Source organism: Pollachius pollachius (genome assembly GCF_949987615.1).
Source record: "Pollachius pollachius genome assembly, chromosome: 16".
In the NCBI taxonomy this organism is placed as follows: Eukaryota; Metazoa; Chordata; class Actinopteri; order Gadiformes; family Gadidae; genus Pollachius; species Pollachius pollachius.
The window spans coordinates 12,594,237-12,622,221 of record NC_136949.1 but is presented as its reverse complement, the minus strand read 5'-3'; the positions used below and the strand labels follow the sequence as shown (position 1 = coordinate 12,622,221).

At 47.5% G+C, this 27,985-nt stretch overlaps 1 protein-coding gene across 7 annotated transcripts in view; it reads left to right on the top strand.

Annotated features, from left to right (window-relative positions):
• The window catches only part of utrn (utrophin), a 181,373-nt gene that overhangs the window by 87,488 nt on the left and 65,900 nt on the right, over nucleotides 1–27,985 (top strand). For 6 of the 7 annotated variants that reach the window (XM_079753662.1, XM_079753661.1, XM_079753665.1 and 3 more), the window contains 2 exons: nucleotides 23,361–23,533; nucleotides 27,413–27,569. In XM_079753662.1, the coding sequence (XP_079609788.1) occupies nucleotides 23,361–23,533; nucleotides 27,413–27,569 (330 nt within the window). Of the gene's footprint in view, nucleotides 1–17,728; nucleotides 19,299–23,360; nucleotides 23,534–27,412; nucleotides 27,570–27,985 lie in introns of those variants that run through there. The other variant, XM_079753666.1, reaches the window with a different exon arrangement.

Sequence of the window (27,985 nt, the reverse complement as noted above, 5' to 3'; positions counted from 1 at the left end):
TGCGCAATGGGTAAAAACTCACACAGCCCCGGAGGTGACGGTCTAGAGCGCTGGGCACGCGCTTCTCGTGATCAAATCATAAAATGTGTACGCTGGGTTCATCGTTTGATAAAAATTAATGAGACTGGGCTCCGGCGATCCCAATCACCTCGGCCTTATTAAAGGGAAAAAGACGGGGAAAACCAGCCCGCAGCTGTCGGCGGCTAAACGTAGCGTGGCTAGCGCGTGACGCACTCTGGCGCCGATCCGCCATGTTCCCCCGCCCCTAACGCCTCAACCGCCTCCTCGTCGCCGTCCCGCCGGCTCGAGGATCAATTGTGCTTCTGGTCGGACGGCTCCCTAAACGCAGATTTGTGTGTTTTGTCCCCCCGACAGAGCGTGGGGAGATGCTAGGCCCGGCCAGCGCGGGTCCGAACCGCTCACAGGAAGTGAGTGCAAGCTAGCTCTGGACGGCGAGCGCAGAAGGGGTGGGTCAGATGTCAACGTTAGTGGGGGAAAGATCGCCACAGGCTGTTTCTTTCGGGTCTTGCTCGGTGGCTCTGGCAGCCTTTAGTGGAGATTATTATTATTATGATGATGATTATTATTCGAATGATGTTCTTTTTCCCGCCATCTGTCTGTTGCTAGGTCATCAGAGGTCAATGTGGCGTTGCGTCAAGGTTGTGAGAGTCAGGTGTCTGTGAGTGTCTGCTGCCTTGTAGGCAGTCTGCGGATGGATGTCAATGAGGTCAAGGACACCGGTTCAAATCTCTGGAGGTGGACGTACAGGCGCTCTGCTGAAGTGCCCTTGAGCAGAGGCATAGAAAACCGCTTTCAGGTTAAGGGCGTGATGCCAGCCCTCTCTAGCACTGGTCTTCCTCTCTCTTCAACTTCCCTTATAGCTGTGCTTCTCTAGTATTCCTCCTCCTCCTTCTCTATCTCTAGCAGCGAATATGGTCTATTGATCTGCCTGCCTTACATCCCGACTGGCGTTTGTAAGCTCTGTCTTCCCTTTTACAATGATTAAGCAGTTCTGTGCCATGATGTGCCTCATTCCCTCAACCAGCCATTCTCTTCTGGACATAAACTGCCTAATTGCCTCGCTAGGATTGGGTTATTTTGCGCTCTCATTTTCGTATTTCTTCTCCATTTGTACCTGCACACGTTTCCTTCCCGTCTTAATTGGGTGTTTACCCACGCTCCGTAGAGACGAGCTGGAAAAAATCACCGGCGGAACATTAGGAAATGCTTAGTCATGCGTTTGGCATTTTATTTGTCCCCACAAATGTCATTTCATTAGTGTTTTCATAATTCGTCCACCGAATGTATTTTGTGTATGCCAGACACACTCATCCTGGTTCGGAGGGAGCTCCGTCTCCTGCTGAAGCCCGGAACACAGCTCCTTTCAGTGGTGTTCGTAAAGTGTCTTTATCCGAGATGACGTATAGCCCAGAATGTTATCACTTCAGACCGCTTTCCTGGCAATGGTGCACCGAGATATATTTAAGTTCCCTGTAAATGTACCGCACTTGACAGATACTGGATGGAAGAACAACTTCTGCCTGACTGTGATATCTCTTAGTGTACATGAAAGCCTGTGTTTGATAGCCGCTAAGGCTTTGATAGATTCCCAGAGGGGCGTGTATGTGTGTGTGTGTGTGTGTGTGTGTGTGTGTGTGTGTGTTTACCCCCTTTCCTATCATAAAACCCACAAGGATCATGCACACCTTGGTAGCAATGCTAATCTATTTTGTTTTTAATTATTGTGGCAGTGTAGCCCCAAGCTGACTGCTCCTGTTGCAGATAACACTCTTATTTCTACGCTAAAGCGGTGCTGGCCTACTGCCCATGCTGACGGACTCCCTTCCCAAATCTATTATCTTTGTTAAACCTGACCCCTTTCGTCTGGCCCTTTGTTCCTTGCTTTCCTTTTTCCTCGCTATTCCTCGCTCTGTCGCTCTCGCTCTCTTTCACGCTCTCCTTATTGCTCTCTCTCTCTTTCGCTCACTTTCACTCTCTCGCTTCCTCTATCTCCCCCCCCCCCCCCTCCCTTCTCCCTCACCCCATTCTCCGTCTCCCTCTCTCCCGCAGTCTCCATGGTGTTTGTTTCTTCCTATTCTCCCCGTGTACCTCTTGTCACTGTCTTATCCATAAGGGATTGCATGAATTGATTTGGGGGGCGGGGCAGGAGTTTTTTGTTCCTCAATAACGCAGAAGACTGATGCGGTCATCTGTTTTTGACTGGCTAACCTTCTTCAGCGACGGCTTGTGGGATCGCCTGGGGAGGGGGGGATGCGTTAAGAAACCATAATGTTCTGGGGATATGACTCGCCGTTTTTGCACTTCAAGTGTTCCCGTATTCTCTAATGATCTGTGTTATCACAGAGGTGAAATTAAAAGTTGTATAACCATTTATAAAGACAGTGATTCAGATGGCACGCACAGAAATCACAGCAATAAATCTAGAAATGAAATAGCAGACAAGGTGAACAGGGGCTCCTCTCATTGCCACCTTCCTGTCACAACGGCAACTGTCAACAACAACAACCCCGCCCGGATTCTGGCTTTAATCAGTCTCCATGTTTGGTGTTAAGCATCAGCCAGACCGTGTGTGTGTGTGTGTGTGTGTGTGTGTGTGTGTGTGTGTGTGTGTGTGTGTGTGTGTGTGTGTGTGTGTGTGTGTGTGTGTGTGTGTGTGTGTGTGCTGGTCTCGCACAGATGTTGCGCAATGTGATGGCAGTTTGGCCGCGCGTTGCACTGCTGTCCCACCCAGATGTGGGTCCGGTGCTGTTATCAACAACATTATGTGTGTGTGTGTGTGTGTGTGAGATCGCTAGTGACGTCTGGGTTTGTGTGTGTGTGTGTGTGTAAATCAAGGCTTAGCCATTTAATGTCCATCGCCAGGCTGCCAGTCTCCACATTAATATTTACAGCAAAGGTGGAATGGAGGGAGACATCCACATGTCTCCCCTTGTTATGATTCTGTTTACCTCTCGCATAGTAAGTTACAGAGCTACGCTCAGTTAGTTCTGTCATCCTTCACTCTCCTTGCATTACCTGGAGGAAACCACCCCACAAACCCTCCGTTCTGCCCTACAGGCATAGGTCGGTGAAATGTAAGGTTGAAGAAAACAACAGCAACCACCCAAACAAACGGAGGAACTATATAGATCTCCGAAATATCGAGGCGGCCTGTCAGGGCTGTTGCACTGAAACGTCGCCCCAGCTTTCAGAAGGGACTGGCCTGTTTACTCCCAAGGCCTCGTTAGGCCTGGCCCACCGTGCAACTACAAACGCAGAAGGTAGGGAGGAAGTGTCTGCAGTAAACAACGGAGAAGACACAAGCCCCCCCACCCACGGCCCCCACCTTCTCCTCATCCCAATGCCGGTCCTCGCCAGAAAGCTTTTAGAAGCTACACTTTGGTGCTTCGATCCAGCCCCACTCTCTCATGAGGGAGCGGTAGAGAGGCTGCTTCCTAATGGGCCCCCTGTCTGTGGCGCTGCTCTCAGGGCACACAGTGACGCTTGTGTTGCCCAGGCTGCTCCGAGCCGAGCTGGGATGTGAAAGTTAAGAAAAAAACAACAACCTGCCTGTGTGTGGGTGTGTGTGTGTTGGGGACACAGTAATATACTTCAAAACAGGTATGAGGTTTAATGTAAAGCGCCGGAGAATGACAGAGAACGGCCAATTGTTTTTGCTTGTTTGTGAGGGCGGGTGGGTGTGTTTGTTTGTTTGGGGGTGGGGGGGTGTTATTCTTCAAAGAGGTATGATGTTAGGTAATGCAAGGTGCGCTGTAAGGTGTTGGTGAAATGGAATCATTCTCAATTTACGCGTGCATGTGTGTGTGTGTGTGTGTGGGCGTGCATGTTTGTGCCGAAAGCCATGTGCTCCCTCATTTATAGATCAAAGTCTAGCCAATTACCCCATCAGGGCTCTGCTGGTCAGGGTTAATTGGACTAACAGAGTCTGATATTGGGTCAGTCACGTCCCGTCGTCGCCGTCCCAGTTAGACGTTCCGGGGGCACGGAGAACAGGAGAATCTGAGACATAAGGAAAAGGGCATTTGAAGAGACGGTGAACCTGAAACACAGAGCTGTGAGGAAAATTTTGTAAATAAGGAACGCAGGCGATTATTCCTTGAGTTTGAATGGATGCGCTGGTTGAATCCAAAGCAGGGCTGTGAACAGGAAGAGCAATAACAGCAAATGGGTTGGACATAACATTTTGCTTGTTATCTTGTTATGTTCGATGTGATAATGTTGTTTAGAGCTTACAGCTTCTACGGTCACAGCCTTTTATGCAAATATACATCAGGAAGAAAAAAAAAGCCTTTGGGTGGATTTGCAGGGGTGAACAGCCGTCACTGTGATGTCCCGGCTTCTTCAAAGGCTTCCTATTACTTGAATATTTCTGCATACGAGGGGGCAGGGGGGGGGGAGCTGGGATCTCTGCCACATACTGAGTTCAATTAGAGAGGCAGTGGTAGCTCCGCAGCTCCATCTGTATTAATAGAGGAAATCTGCCTTTTCATTCATTATAAATACATTCCCCATCCGTCTATTCTTTGCATTGTATCAGGGATTGGCTTAGCTCAGGAGGTAGAGCAGTTGTCTTGTAACCGAAAGGTTGCTAGTTCGATCCGCAGCTGCTCCTAGCGAGTGTTGATGTGTCAGGGACACATCAACAAGACATTTAACCCTGTCTTGTTGATAGGGTTAAATGTCTTGCAAGACATTTAACCCTAACTGCTCCTGACGAGCTGGCTGTCGCCTTGCCCTCGGTGTGTCAATGTGTGTATTAACCGATGTAAGCCGCTTTGGATAAAAGCGTCTGCTAAATGCCCTAAATGTAAAATGTATCGGTGGATGTATGCAAGATGGCCGACGAGGGTTCTTATCACCGTGGCAACCGGGGTATGTTCACAGATTAGGGGGGACGTATCTGAAGACATCACTTGAAGCCTATCATGGCTGAGTGGATGAAACATGTTGCAGGGAGGTCAGCTCAGGCATTTATACCACGTTGGGTATGGTCAGTAAAGGCACAGTGGGTGATTATATATATGATTTATGGTAGGTAGTACTTACCATGTTTGACATTTTCATGATTCACACCTTTTCTTATGGGGAGCATAAATCATTGTTTCATGACGTTACTTTCCTCGTCAATTTGCACTGAAAATTGTAATGTTTGAATGCATTGTATTTATTTATTTTTTGCCAGCATTTATAAGCTATCCGGCCAAAAGCATTTTGTAGCTTTTTTCTTATGTGGTCGCTAACATACTTTTCATCAATGTACTAGTGGTGTGTCACATCACATTTTTGTACTTTGACAAAGCCTCTTCCCTCTTATTTGACTTGCCTGTCGCTCTTCACCAAATCCAAAGCTGGTGGAACAATACAATACAATACTTCTAAAGCTGCTGTGTTGTTAAGTAACGATGACAAAAAAATGATTTGTACGTCCTAAGCGTAAAATTGATGACAGACCGACAACTAACGCAGACCAATCCTCCATTCAAATCAAGCGTGAAATAGTCTTTATGCTGACAAGAAAAATACTTTCCTTATTTCATGATAGGAATACATTCTGGGAACAACCCAGATGCACATTGCTGTACCCGTTTGTACAGCAATGTGCATCTCTGTATACAGACAACAATGTGCTGTTGATGCATAATTAATTCATTTAAATGTTTGCCGTCACAGCTATTAATTTATTAATAGTACTTCCTGTCCACTCCCGTCCACTCCACAAATAACGATGTGAGCCAATGCTTATGACTAAGTTTAGTCCATCTGAATCTATTCTAGTATTTCTTTTGAGGGGAGAGCGCTTTCACTGCAGTGCACGGCTAACCAATATATACACATACTTTGCTTCAGAACTGTGCGTTTCATAAATCGCTTTAGTCCCCTCTAATTAAGGCCCGAATGTGTGTTTCCTCATCAAGTTGCGAGATCAAAGAGAGTGCTCAAAGGCTGTAAAAGAAGGCCTTTTGCAAGTGCGTCTGTGTGGTTGCATGCGCGTGTCAGTAAATCGCTTTCACTCTGTATTTTTGCTGTGTTTAATTTGTAGTGCTCCACATCAAGCCCGACCTTCAATGGTGTCCATCCAAAATGAGCGCTGATTGTACAACAGCTATGTATTTTGGGGCGGAATACAGATCTCCATTTATAACAGAAGCCTCGACCAGTCATGTCAGATCTGCTTCGTTTGAGGCAACACAGTCGCGTCTGACTGACCTATTTGGGACATGAATGAGAGTATTCACCGTGATGTGTTCGGCTAATGGAGCATATAAATGAGAGGGCAAGGGAACGTGTGTAAAGTCAGCCTGATGGATGTGAAAAGCCAGGCTTAATCAAGAGTGAAGGATGGAGGGAGGGATGTCGAATGAATAAAGCAGAGGGAGAACTTAGTGGGAAAAGTGACACGAGGTGAAATGTAAATGTAAATATGACCCCAGCAATGGAAACCGTTCCAGATCTGCTTCTGCTGCCACTGTTCGTGGTAGGCTTAAACACAAGGTTCAGTGGCTTTGTGCTTACTTGGTCAAGTAGGCAATGTGTGTAGTACACATTATAACACCGGATGCTGACACAGGGAGTGTTTAGAGTGTGCGTACTGTGCTTGTATACCACCGTGAAACAACTCTAAGGTACTCGACTGGCCGGTAATGGTGCATTCATACATTGATAGAACAAAATGCCTTGATATTGCTTGCTTGTGAATTGGTCTGTTGTATTGTATCAAGCTTCTGAGACATTGAGAACCCCGAAATTGCTGTTTGTATATTTGATTCGTCCTATTTCAATATAAAACTAAAGTAAACTTAAGTCGTTTGGTAAATATATGACATTTTGCCCAAGGACCGGTGTTTGGATCCACTTCAACACCACTGGCACGTATTACAGTAGGCGAGATAAAACATTGAAATGAACATGGAGCACTATCAATCCAACTCTTTTAATTTTTGTGGTTGTGAGGATGGCCGGTTTCAGCTGCCCAGGCTGACCCCTACGTTACCTAGCTCTCTTAGGGAGCTCAGGCCCCGTTCTCCAGCCATCTGCTTATCCAGTGACGTCAAGTCTCTATTCCCCTCGGGAGTCACAAGGGCTGATGAGGAACACTTCTCACCTGGCCCAGCACATCCTCCTCCTCCTCCTCCTCCTCCTCCTCCTCCTCCTCCTCCTCCTCCTCCCACTTCCCCCAGACTTTGTTCCCCAGACTTTGTGGCACACTTACTTCCACAACATGGCTCCCTGTATGAGAGGAACTAAGGTGTCTAATTAAGTGCCTGGGCCTCCCGCTGCACATAATATGGCATCCATCGCATTATGCACAACAGTATATGACACGCGACAGGCTGTGCAGGAAAGCAGTGATCAAGAGAAAACAAAACAATCGAGGCAGAACACGCTGTGTGACATGTGATTCACGTTTTATATAATGTATGTTTTGCTCAGTGTTCAGGCAGACAGACTGAACAACACACAGACAAACACACGCAGACACGTCCACACACACACAGACACACACACACGCACGCAGACACACACACACACACAAAAATTCGCACACACACACACATACACAAATAGACAGACACAGACAGACATGCAGACAGACACAGACAGAACGCAAACAAACACGCAAGGAGATACACAGACACGGTGTTGGTATTTGTTGGTGCGGAGCAGACGGACTAGGCCAGGCCCCTGGGGACCCGCTATATGTATTTGACACCGGACCTCCCCTACCTAGCGCCTTTCATCTCCATTAGAGGCAGTGGGCCGTGGCAGGATCCACAGAGGTCCAGATGCGCCAGACGGTAACTGCTAACTCTTTTATTTATCCCCTTCGACCGTTCTTATCTGGTTTTTTTCCTTCCATGCACCGCTTCATCCTCCCACGCGTAGTCGTCCTCCGCCTCCTTCCTTTTGCTGCACGTTGGAAACAGCTGTCGTATGTTCATTAACCGCCTTATGGTGGTGCCGATAACCCTCGGTGCTGGGTTAAAGTAGCACACACGTGCGCGCGCGCACACATGCCCATGCACATGCAGGCCCTCAAACCAGAACATTCCATTTCCCTGCATTTCTTTCTCAAGTTTTTGTCCCCGTGCTCTCGTCCCTGTTCCCTTTAATTACCCTCATTGAGTTTTGCATCCCTCTGAAGTCTGAAGCACGCTCGTGTTTTGTGTCAACGGATGGCAGGTCGGCCTCCATCACTAAGAAAAATGGCTTGTGGTGCAAGTTTGGCTCTCACGTCGAGAGGCAAGATAAACCTGCAAACTCTGCTTTTTTTCATATCCGCTCCCGCTCTCTCCTCTCTCGCTCCCTCTCTCTGATCTTCACCTCTCTCATCCCGGTCTCCAGATCTCCGTTTGGGGCTAATTTAAGTCGGCGGTGCTGAGCAGTACTTACGGCGAGTTCAAAGGCCATATCTGGTCCTCTCTCCTCCATGTGTGGAGATGGAGGAGAGGACTGTAGGTTGATGCTGGTTGACCCTGTTTCCACATAGGGAGAGGAGTGTGCTGAGTGCCCCACTAGGCCGATACGGAGACACATGGGTTGCTTTGTTTTACTACAGGCTTGCCCAGAATCCATATCATTTTTACTTGCCATAGAAAAGGAAAGATGAATCTTGCCATTAAGTGTGCATCAATGCTTTCTTGCAAAATAGGGTTTGTGTTGTTGCACACGAGTTCCCCAAGCCTGTGTGACTCATAATTAGTCATATAACCTAAATGTGCTGCCAGCGATGTTGTCTTTTGGCTAACTTCTTGTTCTTTTTAGTTGGCTCTCCCCTCTCCACCCCACATCACCATAAGTTTTTCCACCAATCAAAGGCCACACTGATATAAATCCGGGTCTTGCAAGACTATTTCCTGGCAGCCTTCTTACTTCTCTTTTCTTCAATGTTTTTTTGGGGTTGTTTAGTTATTCCGGGGAGCCTTTTATACCGTAGCTTTGCCGGTTTCGCCTTTGTCCCTCGACAGTGACATCCTGCTGCCTGCCCGCGAACACGCAGAGTCAGTTGCGTGTTCCGTCAGTTTGTGGAGTTCTCTCTCCTGATTGGATAAAACGGGAATGCTAAAGTGGGAAGCTATTTCACCGTTATTTAAAGTAATAGATATCACTTACTTGCTTACTTTCTTTTTATGAACTCTGCTGACGTGCCGCTAAATGTGGTGAGCTGTGCCTTGCCACACAAGCTACGCACATCACACTGCCTAACACTCAGTACATCTAGTGAGCTCTGTTCCAGCTGTGCTCCGCTTTTGGACCAAGCACGTCACACATCATCACCATGCGCCGTTGAGCGTTGTTATGTCAGGCAGGAGGTTAAATCGGTTCAGTTAGTCAGGCAAACGTCCAGAATGGTGTCAGCACTTATGTAAATATGTGTGTTTGGAAACACGCTGTGCACACCCTAAAAATCTGCAACAGTTTGATTGGACCCGTGTTGAAAGCAGGGGATTTTGTAGATGGTAAATATTTACGCACTTGGTGATTATGTATTTCCAAGATTTTAGATCAGATAAATGGAAAATGTACAAGCCAGTGACACTAACACAAATAGCTCAGCCACCCCCCAGAATGTATCTCAAAATGAAAGAACGAAAACCATAAATTCAAAGTACAGAAGTTTAATCCAAGCGATATTTTTTTCATCGTTCTTCTGAGGGAATGGGAGTCATGCAACTTTAGAGATTAAGAACCGTAAGAGCTGATGGAAGAAATGCCATTTTTGAGTCTACGCTAAGCTACGAGGGGGAACAATAGCTATCATACTTCTTGATGAAAATCCTGAAAAAAATATCTGCAATCTGCATAGTGCGTCGTGCCTGGCTTCAAGATACACGCCGTGATCACTTTGTAATTGAAGCCTTTCTTAGATCCATTCTTAAGCCTTTCTTTGGGAAAAAAAAAACAGAGGCCCTTGTCTTCCAATCAGTTCTCGCTTCACTGCATGCAAACGCCAAGATGACAATCAGGCAGTCAGTGAACATTGTGTCTAGGCAGCGGGATTTAAAATGTTGGCCAACGGTAGCGGGAGAAACAGACGGATGGAGACAAGCAACAAGGCAGCCGGCAGATTGAGGAAAAGCTGTGGCTGCCTGAGGAGTGGAGACCATGGTGCCTCTGCAAGGGCCCAGACAGCCCCCCGCTGCTGTAAACAAACCAGGAAGTTATATGTTGCTCCATCAGATCGTTGTTATGGAGATGGGGGGGGGGGGTCAGAGGGAGGGCAACCTGTAGCTCTTTCCGATCACGTCATTCTCCTTGGGCAATAGAGAAACAAGGGGAGGAGGACGACATTGAAGCTCGTTGAGTAGTGATAGAATGAGGAACAGGGTCGATTATCGGGGGGGGGACAGAGTAGGATGTGGAGCAGCGAACAGGAGCGATTTAGGAAAGCGACCATGATTTGTTTTAGTCCTTTCTCTTCATTTGTTAAGACACCAAAAAAAACGACACTGTTGAGCCGGCAAACATTAAATCTGTCATACATTCGTGGCACGTGCACGGACACCCACGGACTAAGTCAATGTCACCGCCTCTCTCTAATCTGGTGTGCATATCCGCACCTTTTTGGCAACGGCAGTTGGTGTTTAAGCTCCCGGATGCCCTGTCTGGATTGCCAGGTGTTTGCGAAAGAAAAAAGACTAGTCCTTGTTTTGTTTGTTCTTCTTCGTGCCATATGGCACAGGGTTCACCACCCAACACAGGTGTGATTTATGAATTGGATAAACATGCCACTGAAGTATCAGGAACGTTATTTATTTCTCTCTCTTTAATTAGCCATCTACACCCTCCAGTGACTCACTTGTGCCCTTATTTAACATTCATTGGGGTGCACGAATAAGTCATTAGTCATTATGGAAGATAAACATGCTGCAAAATCTTAAATATTACAGTGAACCTGCTCTTCATTACTTTAGCATGACCTCCTGTTTAACCTCTTAGGATTTACTTCATGGACATACGGCCCTTTCCATTATGTTTGGAAAGCAATTATGTTTCTTTTCGGAAAGCTGACCTTCTCCTTAATTCATGACCAACCCTTGTCGTAACGCACTTTGTTCTCAAATATCCATGGAGATTTATAAACAAAGCCAACCTTGGGGTTAACTAAAATAACAGTCAATGTACAATAACCGTTGCAAAAGGTTTTTGTATTTCACGTACAGAAGCACTGAGGCCTCTCGGTTGTGTAATGCTGGAGGTCGAACAACGCACCATTCAGCTGTATCTGTCTAATACCCTCCACCGTAAGCCAGGCCGGCACCCTACCATTCAAGTTAACGTGTACGTTGCAACCGTTCGCTCCGCTCGGCCAAAGCCTATGATCTCAAACCTTACACCGTACAGTATGATTGACAAGCCACGGTGTGGGGTCACACTCAGTATGACAAGCCTCAGGCAGGACCTTATGCGTCACAATATCCAATAAGGTTAATTTCAAGTTCAGTTTCACTTTTATTAGTCATGTGAAGGTGAACTCAGTCAATGGTACACTCGCTCGGTTCTTTCCAGGAAAATGTAGGAGATTTCTAATACTGCGAGGTAGCCCGTTACAATTTCTGTCCTGTCAAAAACCCATCCAGGCGTCTGATTGCTTCATCGTAGCTCGCTTTGGCATCGTAACCCCCCTTACTCCGCAAGTCACACGGCAACCGATTAGCCTTCAAATCAACCCAATTTGGATAATAGTTAGCGACTGTCAAATCAGCTCAAAATTTGGCCTAATTCCTGGAGTTTCTGGCTGGCTTAACAGTATAAAGAGTGCTGTCCCAGTAGTTGTGGGACAGGTACCCCATCTGCCCCCTCTCCAAGCATTTGATCTCATGTTTGGAAAATGGCATCTTTGTGGATACAAACAACATGTCCATCACAGCCCCTATGAATCTGCTGCTGGTGAACGATCATCTGTAATGTATTCCGGCTGCAGGCCTATTAATTCAGCTGTTTTATATTGGTGTCTTAAGGTATGACTGCGGTGAGTAATGTGTTCTGCTTGCTGGGATGTAGATCTCTGGCTGCCTGCCTGTTCAGCATGTTCAGTGGAATCGGAGAAGCCACGGCGAAAGCAGCTTTGCCATTGGAACAGTGTGTGCCCCGTCAGGCTGCCTCTCTGTGAAGGCACAGGAGAGAGATACGTTAACCGCAAGCCCTTGGCTGCGGTGAAAAGCTATTATGAAATCCTGAGAGGAGTGGGTCAATTTCGGTTCCTTTTCAGCTGGGTCAAGATTTTTGGTTATCAAACATTTTCCGGCGGTCTTTGTTACCTGAAGGTAACTAGTTTCCAATTTGCGTAACATGGTCGAGAATGTAGTGGAGCTATTTGTTCAAAAATGTTTTTTGGAGCAATAAATGCCTACTTCCTTTGTTTACGGTTTAGAATTCAGTGTTACAGAGACTCAAATGGTGAAGATGATGCCCGTGTCAGGAAGGGTCACGTGTACGATGGTTATAATATGGCGATAACACGAGTTAACATATATTTTTTCTTTTAATCCTTCAAAACATCAGCGTCAACCTGCCGCCTAATGAAACCTCTTTCAAAGGTGGGGATTTAGAAACCCCTCATGGAATGTTTCCTCAAGAGGTGGGAATAGCAATTCCAATTTTCAACTATTAGGAGCTACCCCTTTATCTATTATTCCAATTTTTACTCAAAACATCATCGGACCCATAATGGCTGACCATTTTGATAACGACCCAAATTCCTCTTTTTGGGTTTCTTTTCTAAAGGAAGCAAGAATGTTCCGCTGCACACAAGGCCATCTCTTCCACTCTTCTGCCGTTTCTTCACGCCAGTGACCCGTTGTGCTCCATCCCCCGTGCCTCTTGCCTCGTCCTGCGCTCTCCTCTCCTCTTCACTACTCTGTTCAATCCCTCTAAGCATGTTCTAATTTGTCTTTCACTGCCTCCATCCGCTCGTTTATCCCAGCCCCAGATTGTGTCTGTAACCACGCGCTCCGGGCCAAGGCTAGACTCGCACCATATTCTTTAAAAATGACGGGCCAAAATGGCATGCTCCGGGGTGAGAATGCGTGTGTGTGTGTGTGTTTCTGTGTGTGTGTGTGCGTGTGCACATTTGCACGCTTGCATCATACACGGGCAAAAACTGATGGGGACATAACTTTTTACTGTACTTTAGGTCTTTTAAAATTTTTACTTTGTGACATCAGCTTAGTCATTCTACCGGACCGACATTTCAATTCCTGACTTCAGCCCCCTTTCCGCTACTGCCAACGTCGTTATTTGTAAGCGGTGGTGCCAGTTTGTGTTTGCATGATGCTAATTGGTCCCGCAGGCTCCCGCCCTTTCTATCACGGGCGTCACGAGGGGTCTGTCGTAGCGTCTCTCCGACAGAGCGTCGGACCCCCCACTGCGCTTTGTGAGATTAGCCTTGCCCACCCCCCGGAGGCAGAGCACTTGAAGCGGGGCGTTTCAGAAGGACGTAGTGAAGTGGAAAGAAGACAGCCCCCCACTCTGGGGGGGGGTGGCACGTTTTCGGCTTTAAACGCTAGATTAGACGAAGGCATATCATCGTCTAGCGTGCACACTCACACAGTCACAGAGACACACACAGACACAGACACACATATACACACACACACAGAAACAAACACCGACACATAGACACACACACTGATTTTCTTATGGTTATCTCCTAAGCGGCTTACAGACTACAAAGGGTCCACTATGATCAATGGGTCATTACTGGAACCAACAGTGCAACAATTCCCTGATCGATTCCAATCTTCCCCGTTTTGAGCAGTTGATCTGTCTACCCGTGGACATCCTTCCTCTGCTTTCGTCGTCACCTAGGGTCCATCATCGAGTGGTTGCACGCGATGTTGTTCACAATCTGCCTCTTTTTTCATTCAACCTTTGACCCCACGTCCCACCAATTATTTCAAGAACGTCATGCGTGTCACTCATTCTAGATCAGCTGTCGGGGGATGTTGTTAAAGAGAGCGATTGGTCAGTTTCTCAAAGCTTGCTGATTATGGCGGACAGAGGCCGCTGCTATTGACCTGTCTGTTTGTGTGTCCGTGTGTGTATGTCCCAGAGTGTGGGGTTGTGTTTATGTGTGTGTTTGAAGGTTTTGGGTTGTACGTGTGTGTGTTTGTGGGATTATGTGTGTGTCTGTTCTCCTGTTTTAGCACATTATTGTATAGAGTCACTCAAGCCCACGCAACCTCATACTTTGACTGGCCTTGTCTTTTTTATTTTTTAGCTGCAACCTTTACCTCAATATTTTGCAGCCTCTCATTTTATTATTTTTTTTACCTGGACCTGACCGGCTCCGTCTTGAATGAGCTGATGCGGATCCCTCAATCACATCACGGAGCCCATCATGTCGAGCAGTCGGCGGCTCCGGCTCCTTACGTTTTTGTTTTTTATGCAGCGCATCAAGACATTTTTCCCGCAGCGGCTCCCAATTCCTGCAGCCCTGTGGTGATCTCGTATCCACCCCCGCTTGATTAAATACATTATTCACAGGCTGCCAACCTTATCAGATGGCACATCCTAGCAATTCCTCCGTACACCTAGCTTTCGAGGACGCCATATGCGTCTTCTTTGAATCGTCGCGCGTTTGCGTCTGTTTGTGCAGGCGGGTGTATTTTAGTGTAGGCAACCACCACTAATAATCCCCTTTCTCGACAAGGCTCTCTATCACCTGTCTGAGCATACCTCTTCATTGCTCCGCCTTGCTGACTGTTCAACCTGTAGCTATATTGTAGTTTATTGTAGTATTGTGCTTCCATCCCATCAGATCATGCGTATCTTTGTTAACGGCTGTTGTTGAACAAATGCACTGTATTAGCCTACAGTGTGCGCTCTGGTTCAAGCGGCAAATTGCAATTGAACCAATAGGGACGCACAGTAACCGGTAGCCTTGTGTTACAAGGCTACCGGTTACTGTAGCCTTGTAACACAGAGAAACACGACGCTCCACACACCACGGCTGATCGTACAGATTTGCAGTGTTCTTGCAGTGTGTATGTGTGTATGTAAGTAAGTAGATCAAGACCAAACTCCACACACACACAAAAAAACACATGCAGACACACACACACAGAAAAACACACACACACGCAGAAAAAGAAACAGACACACGTAGAAAAACAGACGCACACACACACACACACACACACACACATACAAATAAACAAACACACACACACACACACCGACAATAACAGACAAACACAGACAAACACACACACACAGAAAAACAGACACACACACGCACACACACACAGAAAAACACACAAATACACACACACACACAAACACACTCATACAAACACACAAACATACACACACACACACACACACAGAAAAACACACAAACACACACACACACACACAGAAAAACAGACAGACAGACACACACACCCATAGAAACACACAGAAAAACAGACACACACACCATGTATAAACATGAAGCCGCTGATCTGGGCTGACATCTCTCGGGCAGGGCGCTACAAACAGGAAGAGGTGTGCCAGCGATAACCTGGACCACAGGAAGTGACCTCATTGTTGATGAGGAATCTTTCTGAGAGTGTTGCCGTTTGTCACTTGTGGTACAGAATGTGCTGCAGATGAGGTCAGTTTGTCTGTGTGTGTATGCCTTGTCTCCCAATGATATTTACCTGCTGAGGAGAGCAGTGTTGCCTTTTCTCATCACACTGGCCCCATTGTCTGCCCTCAGTTGTTGACTTGTGTACTTTTGGACAGGCTACCCTAAAGGTTCTTGCAAACAAAATAAAATGAGCTCGATAACCGTAGAGAGAACTAGGTTCCTCTTTTTATTGTTACTGTAGAACAACATTGTACGTTGTTTATCGTAAAGTATAAGAAACGATAACATGAAGCCTGGTTGAGTTTGGTTATCCTCTGCTCGAATCTCGCACTCTCGTTTTCTTTGCCCCTTTCTCATATCGATGTATTTAGCAGGCTTTATTGTGAATTCAGGGAGCTTTATTTATATATTGCTTTTTGTGTAATGAAATCCTTTGTCCTCCTGTTTGTGTGCTTCAGTCAGTGTGTTGCCGGATAGTGTTTCGGCTCCATATTGTCTCTCTCAGTCCTTCTGTGTCTGTCTTTCCCTCCGTCTCTCTTTCATTCCTTCCCCAATCCTGGGTGTTACGGAAAGATTTGCCTCAGCCCGAGCAAACCCCGCACAATTATTAACATCGCTCCCTAGTTTCCCGTTTCACTCTATTCAGTGTTCGACCACTATTCTATCACTATTCAAACTCCTATTTTTATGTTCAAAATGCCCCCCCCCCAGGCCTTTTTCCCCCTCATTCTGTTTTCTGCCGAGTCCAGCGTCTCATGAGTCTTTATCCTTCATGTGTTGTCCTTTCTCTCTCTCTCCCTCCGGCACTCACTGCCTCAGGGACAGCGGCTGCTGCGTTCATGCTTTCCCTATAATAGTCCTAATCTTCTGTGGTTCCTTACTAATTTACTTTCTGTTGTGCTGTGTGTGTGTGTGTGTGTGTGTGTGTGTGTGTGTGTGTGTGTGTGTGTGTCCTGCCTCACAATAACAAGCATCTGGCAGTGTGTTGAGAGGTATTTGAGTTTAACACATCACAAGCCGGAGCTGTCTTTTCTCTGGAAGGCGTGGAAGGAACCTCAAAGGGGGCATCAGGCGATGTTAAGGCAGCTCATTCAGAGTGTGGTTGTGCGCTCGCATTCGCAACATGCTAATTTCCACCAGTTACTTGAAATGTTTTCACGTGCCGCGCTGAAGAGCACTCAAACAGCGAAATATCCGTGTTGGCGCGAATCAAAAGCGCTGCATAACGGCGTATGTAAATATTTTAATTAGCTAAGCACACTTCAAAGCCCGCCGCTTATGAATATGCAACATTACGTTATCCCCCGCACTGCCACACATACACACACACAAACGCACACAGGCACACACACACACGCACACACACGCACCCTCCTACCTTGACTGCCATCTAATAATCTGGTCTTTGATGCACACCACATGTCTGTCCTTCTGTTCAATGTCTAGATGCACCCAAACCCACCTACTCACTGCCTCACCCACCCACTCAGTGCCTTACCCACTCACTCACACACCCCACACACACAAACAAACTCACTCACTTACACATCTCACACAAACACTTACTCACTCACTCACTCACTCACTCACTCACTCACTCACTCACTCACTCACACACACACACACACACACACACACACACACACACACACACACACAGGTGTATGTGGTGGGGGTGGGTTTGTAGCTCTGTTAATGCTTCAGTTCTACAGCTTCTTAAACGCTCAATGCTTCCGCTTTGTGCTTCCTTCACACTGAAGGCCACTTCTTCAAGTGCGTGATCCTTCTAACCTCCTCTCACTCCTCCCTTTCCACATCGGCTCCTTACCGATTCCCGATGTCATCCCTCCCCAATCTGTAGTTGAAAGCGCTTTTTTGTTCGCACGCCTCCTCTTCCCACCTCTTGCCCCTAAACCCCCAACCCTCCCTCTTTCTCTCTCAAGGCGGCAGGAAGTGTGTGTGTGTGTGTGTGTGTGTGTCAACATAGTTTAGAGAGTGAGGGAAGACTGAGAGAGGTGGAGAGGAAGGGAGAGCGAGAGAGAGAGGGAAGGGGGACACTGGTGGGCGGTGGAGGTGGAGGGGTCCGGCAGGTTGGAGGGGTTGCAAAGGGTGGATTCTGATTAAATAATAAACAGCTGTGTGAACGAGTGGAGCCAGTGAGCGGAGAGCAGCGGAGGAGGGAAGAGGGAGAGGACACCAGCCCGGAGGTCTCGGTAGCGACCCACCGATCCCGTGAGAGAAAGAAAGAGGAGAAATAGATAAAAGAGCCACTGAAACCAGGTCCCTTCGAGTCAGCGGGACGGAGGAAGAGAAGGAAAGACGATTACACTTTCACCTCTTCCGTTTTCTCTCTTACCTCCTCGTGGAACGGAGTAGCTGAAGCTGAGGCCTTGGGACCCACAGAGGTCCTGACAGGCCCTGAGGCAGCCCCCAAGACCATAGAAGAAGAAGAAGAGTCCTCCAGGGAACTCGTTTGGAAGCGTGGACCCCAAACCAGAACATCTGAAGGGCGGGCCGGTTTCAAAGTGCACAAAGGCCCTGTTGTGGCGACGATTAGGAGGGTGTGAGAGAAGGAGGCTGGGGTTGGATCGAGGAGTTCCTTGGGTGGGGCCTGGGCCGGTAAGGTTAGTGAAAGGCCAGAGACTGTAGCTGCTCTGTCTCACCCGGAGCTGTGTGGGGCCGGCTTTACCTCCAAGGAGCGCGAGGACTCGCCATGTGGCTTGCCCTGCGATGCTGTTCAACCTCTTAAACTGAAGTGGGTCAGTGTTCGTGGCTTGGGATTTCTGCTTTTCATAAGTAATTTAGAACAAATGCGTTTTGCTCTCGAACCCAAAGTTGGACCATAACGGCGAAAGTTAAGGCAGCTCGTTCATGCCCTGAGGGGGGGAACTAAAGTGTGTGCGCAACAGAGATAGGGGCTGAAGTGAGTGCACTGAGGAAAGGCTTTTCCTCTGGCCCCACCACCGGTTTACATCAACCGGTCCTCCCTAAGGACCTGGAGCCGTTATCTCCCTCGCCGGACCTCCGCCCAAGACCCCAGCGATTCCACGCCCAGCCTCACTGACTTCGTTGCTGGCCTTGCAGGAGCACAACCACCTGGGCTCTGCCACCCTCTCTCTCTCTCTCTCTCTCTCTCTCTCTCTCTCTCTCCTTCTCTGACCCAGCTGTGAGGCATGACCACGGGCTAACGGCTCCTCTCCGCCCTGGCAACCGCTTCTGCCGCCGGCGCTGCTGCTGCCGCCGCTACTACCGCCGTGAGTCTGAAGAGGATGTTTCTGTCATGTGGCCGGATCAGGCGAGCACAGACCAGCTTGCACCCGCAGCAGCGCTGCCAAGGGCTTTCTGAGGGCTGCACGGTGCCTTACCGAGGATCATTACCTGGATCGCTGTCGTCCGTCGCGCCCCAAACCCTTCCAGGCGCCCCGCTCCCCTCCGCAGGTCCCACTGACCGAGGAGGCTTGCGGCCTACGTGCAGAGGATCAACAGAGCGATCGAGCCCGGAGCTGGACTCTCCGGGTCAGGATCCGGACCACTGGAGGACCCCGCCGTCCCACTCCCTGACCCCCCGGTGCCCTGTGACCGGCGAGCCCTCGGAGGAGGGGATGTGGTGATCGCCGTTGGGCGTGGGAGGGGCCGAAGCGTGTGTTGCAACATGATAGGCTTGAACTTGGGCCTGCAAGAGGTGCTGCAGAAGTTTGAACAGGTAGATCTGACCACGGAAATGCCCAATGGAAGTCTGGAATTGTATCTAGTGCGCACACATACACACACAAACACTCACATAACATAGATGTAAAAGGAGGAGTGAGTGTGTGTTTTTGTGTGTATGTGGTCCCTTATGGGCTTTTGCCGTGCTTCATGTAGTTACGGATAAGAACTTTGAGGTCATTGAAATGGTGACTTATCGGCGAAAGAAACTTAACCTTTACATAATTGCAGACATTGTGACTAGCAATTATTTTTCTTTAGCCCATGTCTGTAATTGTGTGAAGAAAAAAGTTGTAAAGGGACCTCTCAGAGAGGCGGACGCTTCTGAAAGGCTGAACATTCATAGCGCAGCTGAAGGTCGCGTTGCTGGGCGATTGTATAGTGCATATATGAGTCATTTGAATTCCTGTCGCTACCTGACTCTAGCCTTGTTACCCTTCTTGCTCTCTGTGCTTGTTTCTGTGTGTGTGCGTGTGTCTTTGTGGCTGTTATATGCTAGTTCCGGTCTGTCTGCCTTTGTGTCTCCAGTAGATTATACAGAAATAAGGGTAATTGTTTGTTTGGGTCTCTAAGCTGTTCTGAATTCCTCAATGTTCTGGTGGGGCCGCTGTTGATTTTTCTGACATGATTTGGTTAGCCCGTTGTCGTGCGTCCCGATGTGTGTCTGAGTGAGTGAGACAGTCAGTGATTCATGTCTCCAGACGTCACCTTCCCATTTGTCACATTGAATCAGAGCTGAGTTGGGGTTAAAGGAAGACATGACGTTAGTAGTCAGATGTCGGCCTATATGCCAAACTATACCAGACGCATGCTAGTTTGTGTGTATGTGCACATGCTAGCATTGTAAAAGGGTCTGAGCAGCCACTACTATCTGGTGTGTGTGTGTGTGTGTGTGTGTGTGTGTGTGTGTGTGTGTGTGTGTGTGTGTGTGTGTGTGTGTGCGTGCGTGCGTGCGTGCGTGTGTGTGTGTGCGCGTGTGTGTGTGCACGATTTTTCTGTGAGTGTACGAGTGTTCGTTAAAAATAACAAACATGTTGGGAGTAAATTGGACAAGGAACATTTGTCAATCGATTAAAATGTGTCTCTCTGCTCTCGCTCGTTCTCTCTCTAGGCTCTCTCTCTGGCTATATATCGATTCCCCCCGCCCTATGTGTCTCTGGCTTGTTTGACCTTTGCGTACCATTTGATTTGTTTGGAGTGGTCAGCATGTGACTGCTGATCTACTTGATCCCCTGTTTAGCTCAGCCTCAGATAGCCACTGGCGACTGGTGCTTTTGCCAAGTACAGCACTCGAACACTGGTGCTTACACTGAACACATAGCCCATCTGCCAACTGCTGTGCGCCCTAACTGATGCCTCAATCAGGGCCGGCTAGAGGTATAGGTCATGTAGGCGGTCACGTAGGGCGAGCCACCTTCTGGTGGGCGATGGTCCCCCTCAAAGGAAAATCAATGTTCCTTTGCTAATAAATAATATCACGATCTAGATTTGATGGGCACCCTTCCTCATTTTATGGCTTTAGAGAATAAATGAACGGGAAAAAAAAAGAATTACACTTTGAACCCTTTTCTCACAAATTTTCATCTGCACTGGCCAGGTGCGGTTGTACATGCACTTGTGTTTTTATAGATATATAGATCTATGGCCGACTGCGACAACAAAGCTCATATCATAAAGAGGGAGACAATGTGAGCCAATGTTATTCTGTAATGAAAACTTTGACTTTGTGTTTTTTAAAGGTCCCATGGCATGCTACTTTATGGATGCTATAATATAGATATTAGTAGGCCCCAAACACAGTATTTGAAGACGTTCCCGAAATTCAGCCATGGTGCAGAATTACGGCCACTGCGAGCCAGTCGCACATTGAGCTTTCCCCATTTCGGTGTCTGTAGCTTTAATGAAAATAAGGAGGAGAGAGGCGGGTCAAGGAGGAGGGTGGGGGTGTGGCCCTGAGCAGCTTGCAGCCACGGTGCCATGCGCTCTGTTTACAGTGGATGGATCGTAATGGTGAGGCGCACACAGCCTTTAGCCGGGTTCTGTAAATATTCTAGAACACACGGGAGTCCTGGAGCTCTATATCTAAATAATATATTATAAATAGATATCTATATCATATAATATATATTATCACGGCCAAAACCTGTGAGCCACCAGACGATATTATGAATCTCAAACGACTGCGTCGGGTTCTCCGACGTCTCTGGTTCTTCCACGTCCACATCAGAAGTCTAGTCAGTCTACTTCACATCTGAAGTAGACTGAACCACGACATGGAGGAGAAAGGGATTGTTGCCCGCGGTTGTCTCCCGCCGGAGCCTCGCTGCCGAGGGACCAACGCCTCCTGCAGCGCCGAGGCGGTGGTCCCTCGGCAGCGGGAAGCGGGGATCAAGTGGGAGACATTCGCGCCCAACAATCCGTTTCTCCTCAATGTCGTGGTTCATGTACTTCAGGGAGTCAAAGCCAAAGTTCCTTTCCCTCAATTCATTCTCAACCATGGCTGCGATTACCCCCACTACAAGTCTCGTTGTGGACCGACGTGTTATGCGCCATAACACCAACAGCAGAACGTTTATCCAAATAACAAGTGTACAACACTTGCGTTACAGTCCTGGAGCTCTATATCTAAATAATATCATATAATACATAGATATCTATATCATATAATACATATGATCACGGCCGAAAGCTGGGTACGCCTCCAGACGATATTATGAATCACAAACGACTTTGTCGGGTTCTCAGACGTCTCTGGTTCTTCCACTTCCACATCAATCTGAAGTAGACTGAACCGCGCGTTGCCTGTTGCAGGCTGCCCGCTGCCGGGCGGTGGTGCTTCGCGGCAGTGGTGCCTCGCAGCAACCGGCGGCAGGCAGAATGTCGCAGTTCATGTACTTCAGGGAGTCAAAGCCAAAGTTCCTTTCCCCCAATTCCTTCTCAACCATGGCTGAGATAACCCCAACTACAACTACAGTCTCGTTGTGGAAATACAAGAGACGTCAAAGAACCGACGTGTTATGCGCCATAACACCAACAGCAAACACTTGCGTTACAGTGTGTGTAATCTCACACACACACACACACACACACACACGTGGCACTCGCACGGTCGTGTCTCATTGGCGGGCCAAATTCTCCGGGCGGGCAAGGAAGAGAAGGGGTAGGAGCTTAGATCCTTTATGACGACATAAGGGACCACATTCCAAATCAGTGCTAGGCTAGCAGAACTCATATTTACGTAAGAAAACCTCATAGAGTGAGATTATCATCTCATGGGAACTTTAAAACATTGTTTTCGTAACATTTTCCGATAATCAAGTACAAATCACTGATTGCCTATAACTAGTCAAACAATAACTGGCTGAAAGCCAGAGCCTCAAACACTTTTTCTTAATTACATTGGACGGTGAGACTTCCTTGTGCAGACACTTTGGCTAGCCCACTATCTTCAAATACTTTCTAGGTTTTTGAGGAGAGTGTAATTTCAAAATAACTTCAAGAAAGCCTCAGCCCAGCAGCATTGAGAGAAAGAGAGTTTTTGTGTTCTAAAAATAAACCGTTTGACTGAATTCTCTGTTGCGTCATTCCTCCCCTTGTATCACACACACACACACACACACACACACAGTATTTTCAATCACCTTCGCCACTGGTGGTACCAAGGACAGCGTTGTTATGGCGATAGATGCTATAGGGCTGATTTCCGTCTGATAAGAGACGGTGCCGGGAAAAAATTGAAGGACCAGAATCTCGATCCGTCTTACTTTGTTTTGTTTGTTGTCTTTTTGGATAAAGGTCAGAAAGGACATTGCACTAGTATCACTACTTTACCCACGGGGGAGAAAAATATAGAAGGGTGAAGTACAGCAGAGGCCCTCCAGACATATCCGGGTCTGCCACTGTATCAATGACTCTTCCAGAAAATAAGGGCTAAACGTCTCTCCTCAGCATCACATCGACCTTGACCGATTGTTGCCCCCCAAAGAAATTCCCCAATTTCCCATTTGGGATTATCAAAGCAACATCTTTTAAAAAACGGTGTCTCGTCTGTTTTCAGGACATCCAGGCTGAGATCGATGCCCACAACGACATCTACCGCAGCGTGGAGGGGAACAAGTCCAAGATGGTCAAGGCCCTGGGCAGCTCGGAGGAGGCGGTGTTCCTCCAGCACCGCCTGGACGACATGAACCACCGCTGGAGCGACCTCAAGACCAAGTCGGCCAACATCCGGTCAGTAGCACCCAGTCACCACACCAGACCACCCAGGCACTGGTCCACATCACACCACTGATGGTCAGTAGCAGCACCTAGTCACTTCACCACCCCACCCTGGGTCACAAGCAGCACCCACGTCCCAGCTGGGATGTGATTAAGGTTTGTTGATGGTCTCCCATGTGTCATTCTGCAGGCTGTGTTTTTATTATATGAACACAAGAATGGCTTTTAAAGTCACTTACTGACTTTTGCCTCACCTGAGAGGTACACGTAGCTTCACATTTCCATACGACCTGCTCCACCGGAAACGTCGCAGCCTTGCGTCCACAGGAATGTGAAGCTACAGGAACAGGAATATATAGGAGATAAAGAAAAAAAAAGTATTGCTCAGCTAAATGTGGTTTTCAATTGTTGTGAACATTCACAAGCGGATTGTGCTTACAGTTCATGTTTAGTCATTGCCGATGTTCCAAACAAACTCCCCTGAAGCTCCAGTGACCTCCAATTGTCCTCCAAATTGAGTCTTTCTTTAACTGTCCTAGACGCGTCCACAAGCGTATGAATAAACTTGTATAAATAACTATGTTAGCATGTTGCTTAGCGTCTGTTGCGCTTCAGACGGGCTCAGTGAAGCAGCTCTCATTGATTAGAGTCTGAGCGTTTCCTCACGGCTCTAAGGCGACTCAATGCCTCAATGCCTGATCTAGCCAGGGCGTTAAGACCGCACGTATCTACACACGGCGATACAGTAGGGGTTGTAGGCACAAAGTGGGTTTTCAAACCTCCAAAAAACACAAAGAATAAGAATAAACTTTTAATTTGTTTATGTTGATCGCAAGAACCCAAGCCTTTACGTTGGAGCAGAGCTTCGCACTCTACCTACTAGAACTGATATTTTGAGACCATGTGAAGAACGGCCCCCTTGGTTCAATGCCTACTTTACCAACTATGGCCATGCAGCTCAGAGGATGAGATTGATAGGAGATGTATGCGACCCTGCCCTGGTCCCTTATGTTAGAGCACCTTAACTGTCCCATAGACTTTACTAGGTCTTTACATTAACGACACTAGGACTTGACACAAGCTGTTTAACTACTATATACTTTAGTTATAGAGACTATATATACTATCAACTTGACCATGGAAGTGTAGCTAAGCGTTGGCATGGCAGACCCCACCAAGGTTTCCCCTTAGTATGTCATAACACTCAGTGGTTACCGTGGTCCCTGTAGTTTGATCCGTGCAAGAAGTAACACTTCCCAGCGGTGGCTGTGCTCTTCCCGGGGGAGATGGCCTCCAGACATCTACCGTAACCTACAGCGGCCTGATGCCTCCGTGGCAGGGGACTGACAGGATAAAGGATGGCAGAGCCGGGGGGAGCCAAGGCTGTCTCACATAACTTCCAAGGGACTGGGGCCATCTCGCCTGGCATGAACGAAAAGAGAAAGTGATTTGTCTTTGTGTGTGTGTGTGTGTGTGTGTGTGTGTGTGTGTGTGTGTGTGTGTGTGTGTGTGTGTGTGTGTGTGTGTTGTGTGTGTGTGTCTGTCAGTGTGTATGTGTGTGTCGGTCTTTCTCTGTGTATGTGTATCTGTCAGTGTGTGTGTGTGTGTCTGTCTTTGTGTGTGTGTGTGTGTGTGTGTGTGTGTGTGTGTGTGTGTGTGTGTGTGTGTGTGTGTGTGTGCGGTGTCAGAAAGGAGAGAGGCTGACAGGATTGGGATGTTTGAAGCAGATAGCAATGGAAATTGACAAATCAATTCAGCGGAGCGACGCTGGATGACTGTAGAGCGGCTGAATATTAAACACAGGAGGGCAGACGTCCTCCGGTCTGGCTGCCACCCCCATCTGTGTTTGTGAGGAGATAAAGGGCACGATTTCTGACACAGCGGGTCGATCACCGCCGCCATGGATATACATTTGAACAAATCCTCGGCTCCTGCTATTCATAGGGAGCAAATACTTTGATCCTTTTTGTAATGGATCCAGCTCAAAATTGAGTTAGCGTTGATACATATTTCGTCTCGCTATTTGATAGCGGTTTATTAATAGAAAGGGCTTATTTGGAGTGTGTTTGTGTGTGCGCATGGTCTATATTTGTGTTGTGTGAGGCGAGTTGATTGCCTGTGGCCCATTACCCTCTAATTACATTGCATGTTTAATTAACACAAACACAGAGAGCAGTAATTGGGGCTCTCTGCGCACAATGTTCACATGCATTATCCCCAAAAGAGACCATCAAAACCAACAGGAGCAAAGTGCTACGGCACCTACTCCTTGCGCACAACCACAACTCACGCCGCCGCAGCCCCTGGGACCATACCATGTTATAAAACACAGGCGCGGACGGAGACCAGTTAGAGCCCTATTTTAACGGTCTGAAACGCAAATGAGAAGCGCCAAGCGCAAGTAGCTTTTTGGGTGGTTCCATGGCGATGTCGCTATTTTACCGGCGCAAAAACGAAGGTGGTAGGTGTGGTTTGGGCGTAATGTGCAATACACCAATGAGAGAGCCAGCTCCCATCCCCTTTAAGAGCCATGAGCACATTTCAATCTGACGAGTTGATATTTTGAAAGCGCGTCTGCAGTCTCCGATGAGACAGATGCACGTGAATTTCAAACTTCAAATGACTCAGTTTATGGCCAAATAATACGGCCTAATTCACACATGGAATAAGGTTTTCTTCCACATCTTCAGAAATACTAAGTCATCAAATAAATTTCGGCAAAGTAAACTTAACACACATATGATATGCGGTAACTGTGGTTCTATTTAATGATATACGCAATACATTATAAACATTGTTTCTTATCAGTATTGTATGCATTATCGTTATCGACTTGTGTTCCCAATATGCATGTGTCCCCCCGTTAATAAACATTGCCATGGACTGTATTATGCGTTACGTGTTTAGTTTGCGTGTGTTTAAACAGATGGACTCACACACGCGCTCCCGCATTCATTCATTCTCTTACACACATACACACACGCGCGCCCGCATTCATTCATTCTTTTTAACACTCACTCACGGTAAAACATTGTTTTCTCACGAACAAATACTCATCAATCCTAAAAGTTATGGGCAGGTACACAATGTCTGTGTCAAGAAAATATATGTTTGCTATACAGTGTTTGCAGATGCATTGATTTAAAAGTACAACTTATTACCGCTGTATCAGCTGTTCTTTCCCAAATAATTTACCGCGAGGTGCACAAGCTACATTATGCATAGGCCCTTAAAATAGCGTCTGAACAACGCGCCACTGACTTTAAACCAGGTATTACCTGGTTTGTGGCGCAAGTGATTTCTGAAACTGCAAAATAGCACCAGGGAACGTTTGCGCCAGAACACGCCTCATCCTTTCGCCGAACCGCCCCTTGGGGCGCAAGATCATTCCCTATTTTACCAACGCGTGGCGCAGGAGGGAAAAGAACGCTCTGCGCCAGTTGCAAACTAGCAACGACACATGCGCCAGTGAGAAAGTCAATTGCTCCGGATGCAAGATAGGGCCCCTAGATTTACTTGACCTTTTCAATGCAACAGGGGACAAAGCACATGCTAATTTATTCGAGAATGCTGAGAGTTAAGTCCGTGTGAGTGAGTGTGTGTGGGTGTTTCCGTATTGTTTCTGAGAGAGATCACCGAGGGTACAGTCCGATTTGTTTCACTCTACGCTCCAGTTAGTCAGTTGTAATGAGATTCAATGTAGAAGGAAGGTCTACACTGCACATACAGGAACCATGCCAACAGGAAAGTTGTCGAAGAGCACTAACATTGTGGATCGTTTTTTCTGCTTTGCACTGATGAAAACTGGGAAGTTGACAATTGCCGGTATCTTCACTCTCAAGACCTCCCTCCTCCTTTCCTGACCCTTCTCTGACCTCTGACCCCTCACAGGGCCCACCTGGAGGCCAGTGCCGAGCGGTGGTCCCGCCTGCTGGGCCTGCTGGAGGAGTTGTGGCGCTGGATCTGTGCCAAGGACGAGGACCTGGCCAAGCAGATGCCCATCGGGGGGGACGTGCCCACCCTGCAGCAGCAGCAGAACCACTGCACGGTACGTGCCCATGGCTGGGATGTCCTCTGAATGGTTGGGTCGTTTGGTCATTTTTTGTCGTTTTTATATAGACTACATTTCTATGTAGTCTCCCACTGTTTCCAGTTATTTTGTATAATATTCAAGCTCTATTCAAAGTCTACTTTTGGTGTCATTCTCACTTTTCAGAAAAAGCATTCGAAACCCTTCCAAGAGTTATAGAAATATATTTCAACTGTCCTATTTTTTTATATTCCATCGTTAAAAAGTGCTTCTATTTGTCGATATAAGAGGAACACTCTTCGCTTCAGCTCCGATATATTCATGAGGATTGACACTTTGAGCTACCCCTGTGCAACACCGACCATCATGCCCACGCGCTCACCCATCAGCGGGAAACCACCAGCTGCCACTCGTGATGGATGTCGAGATTACCA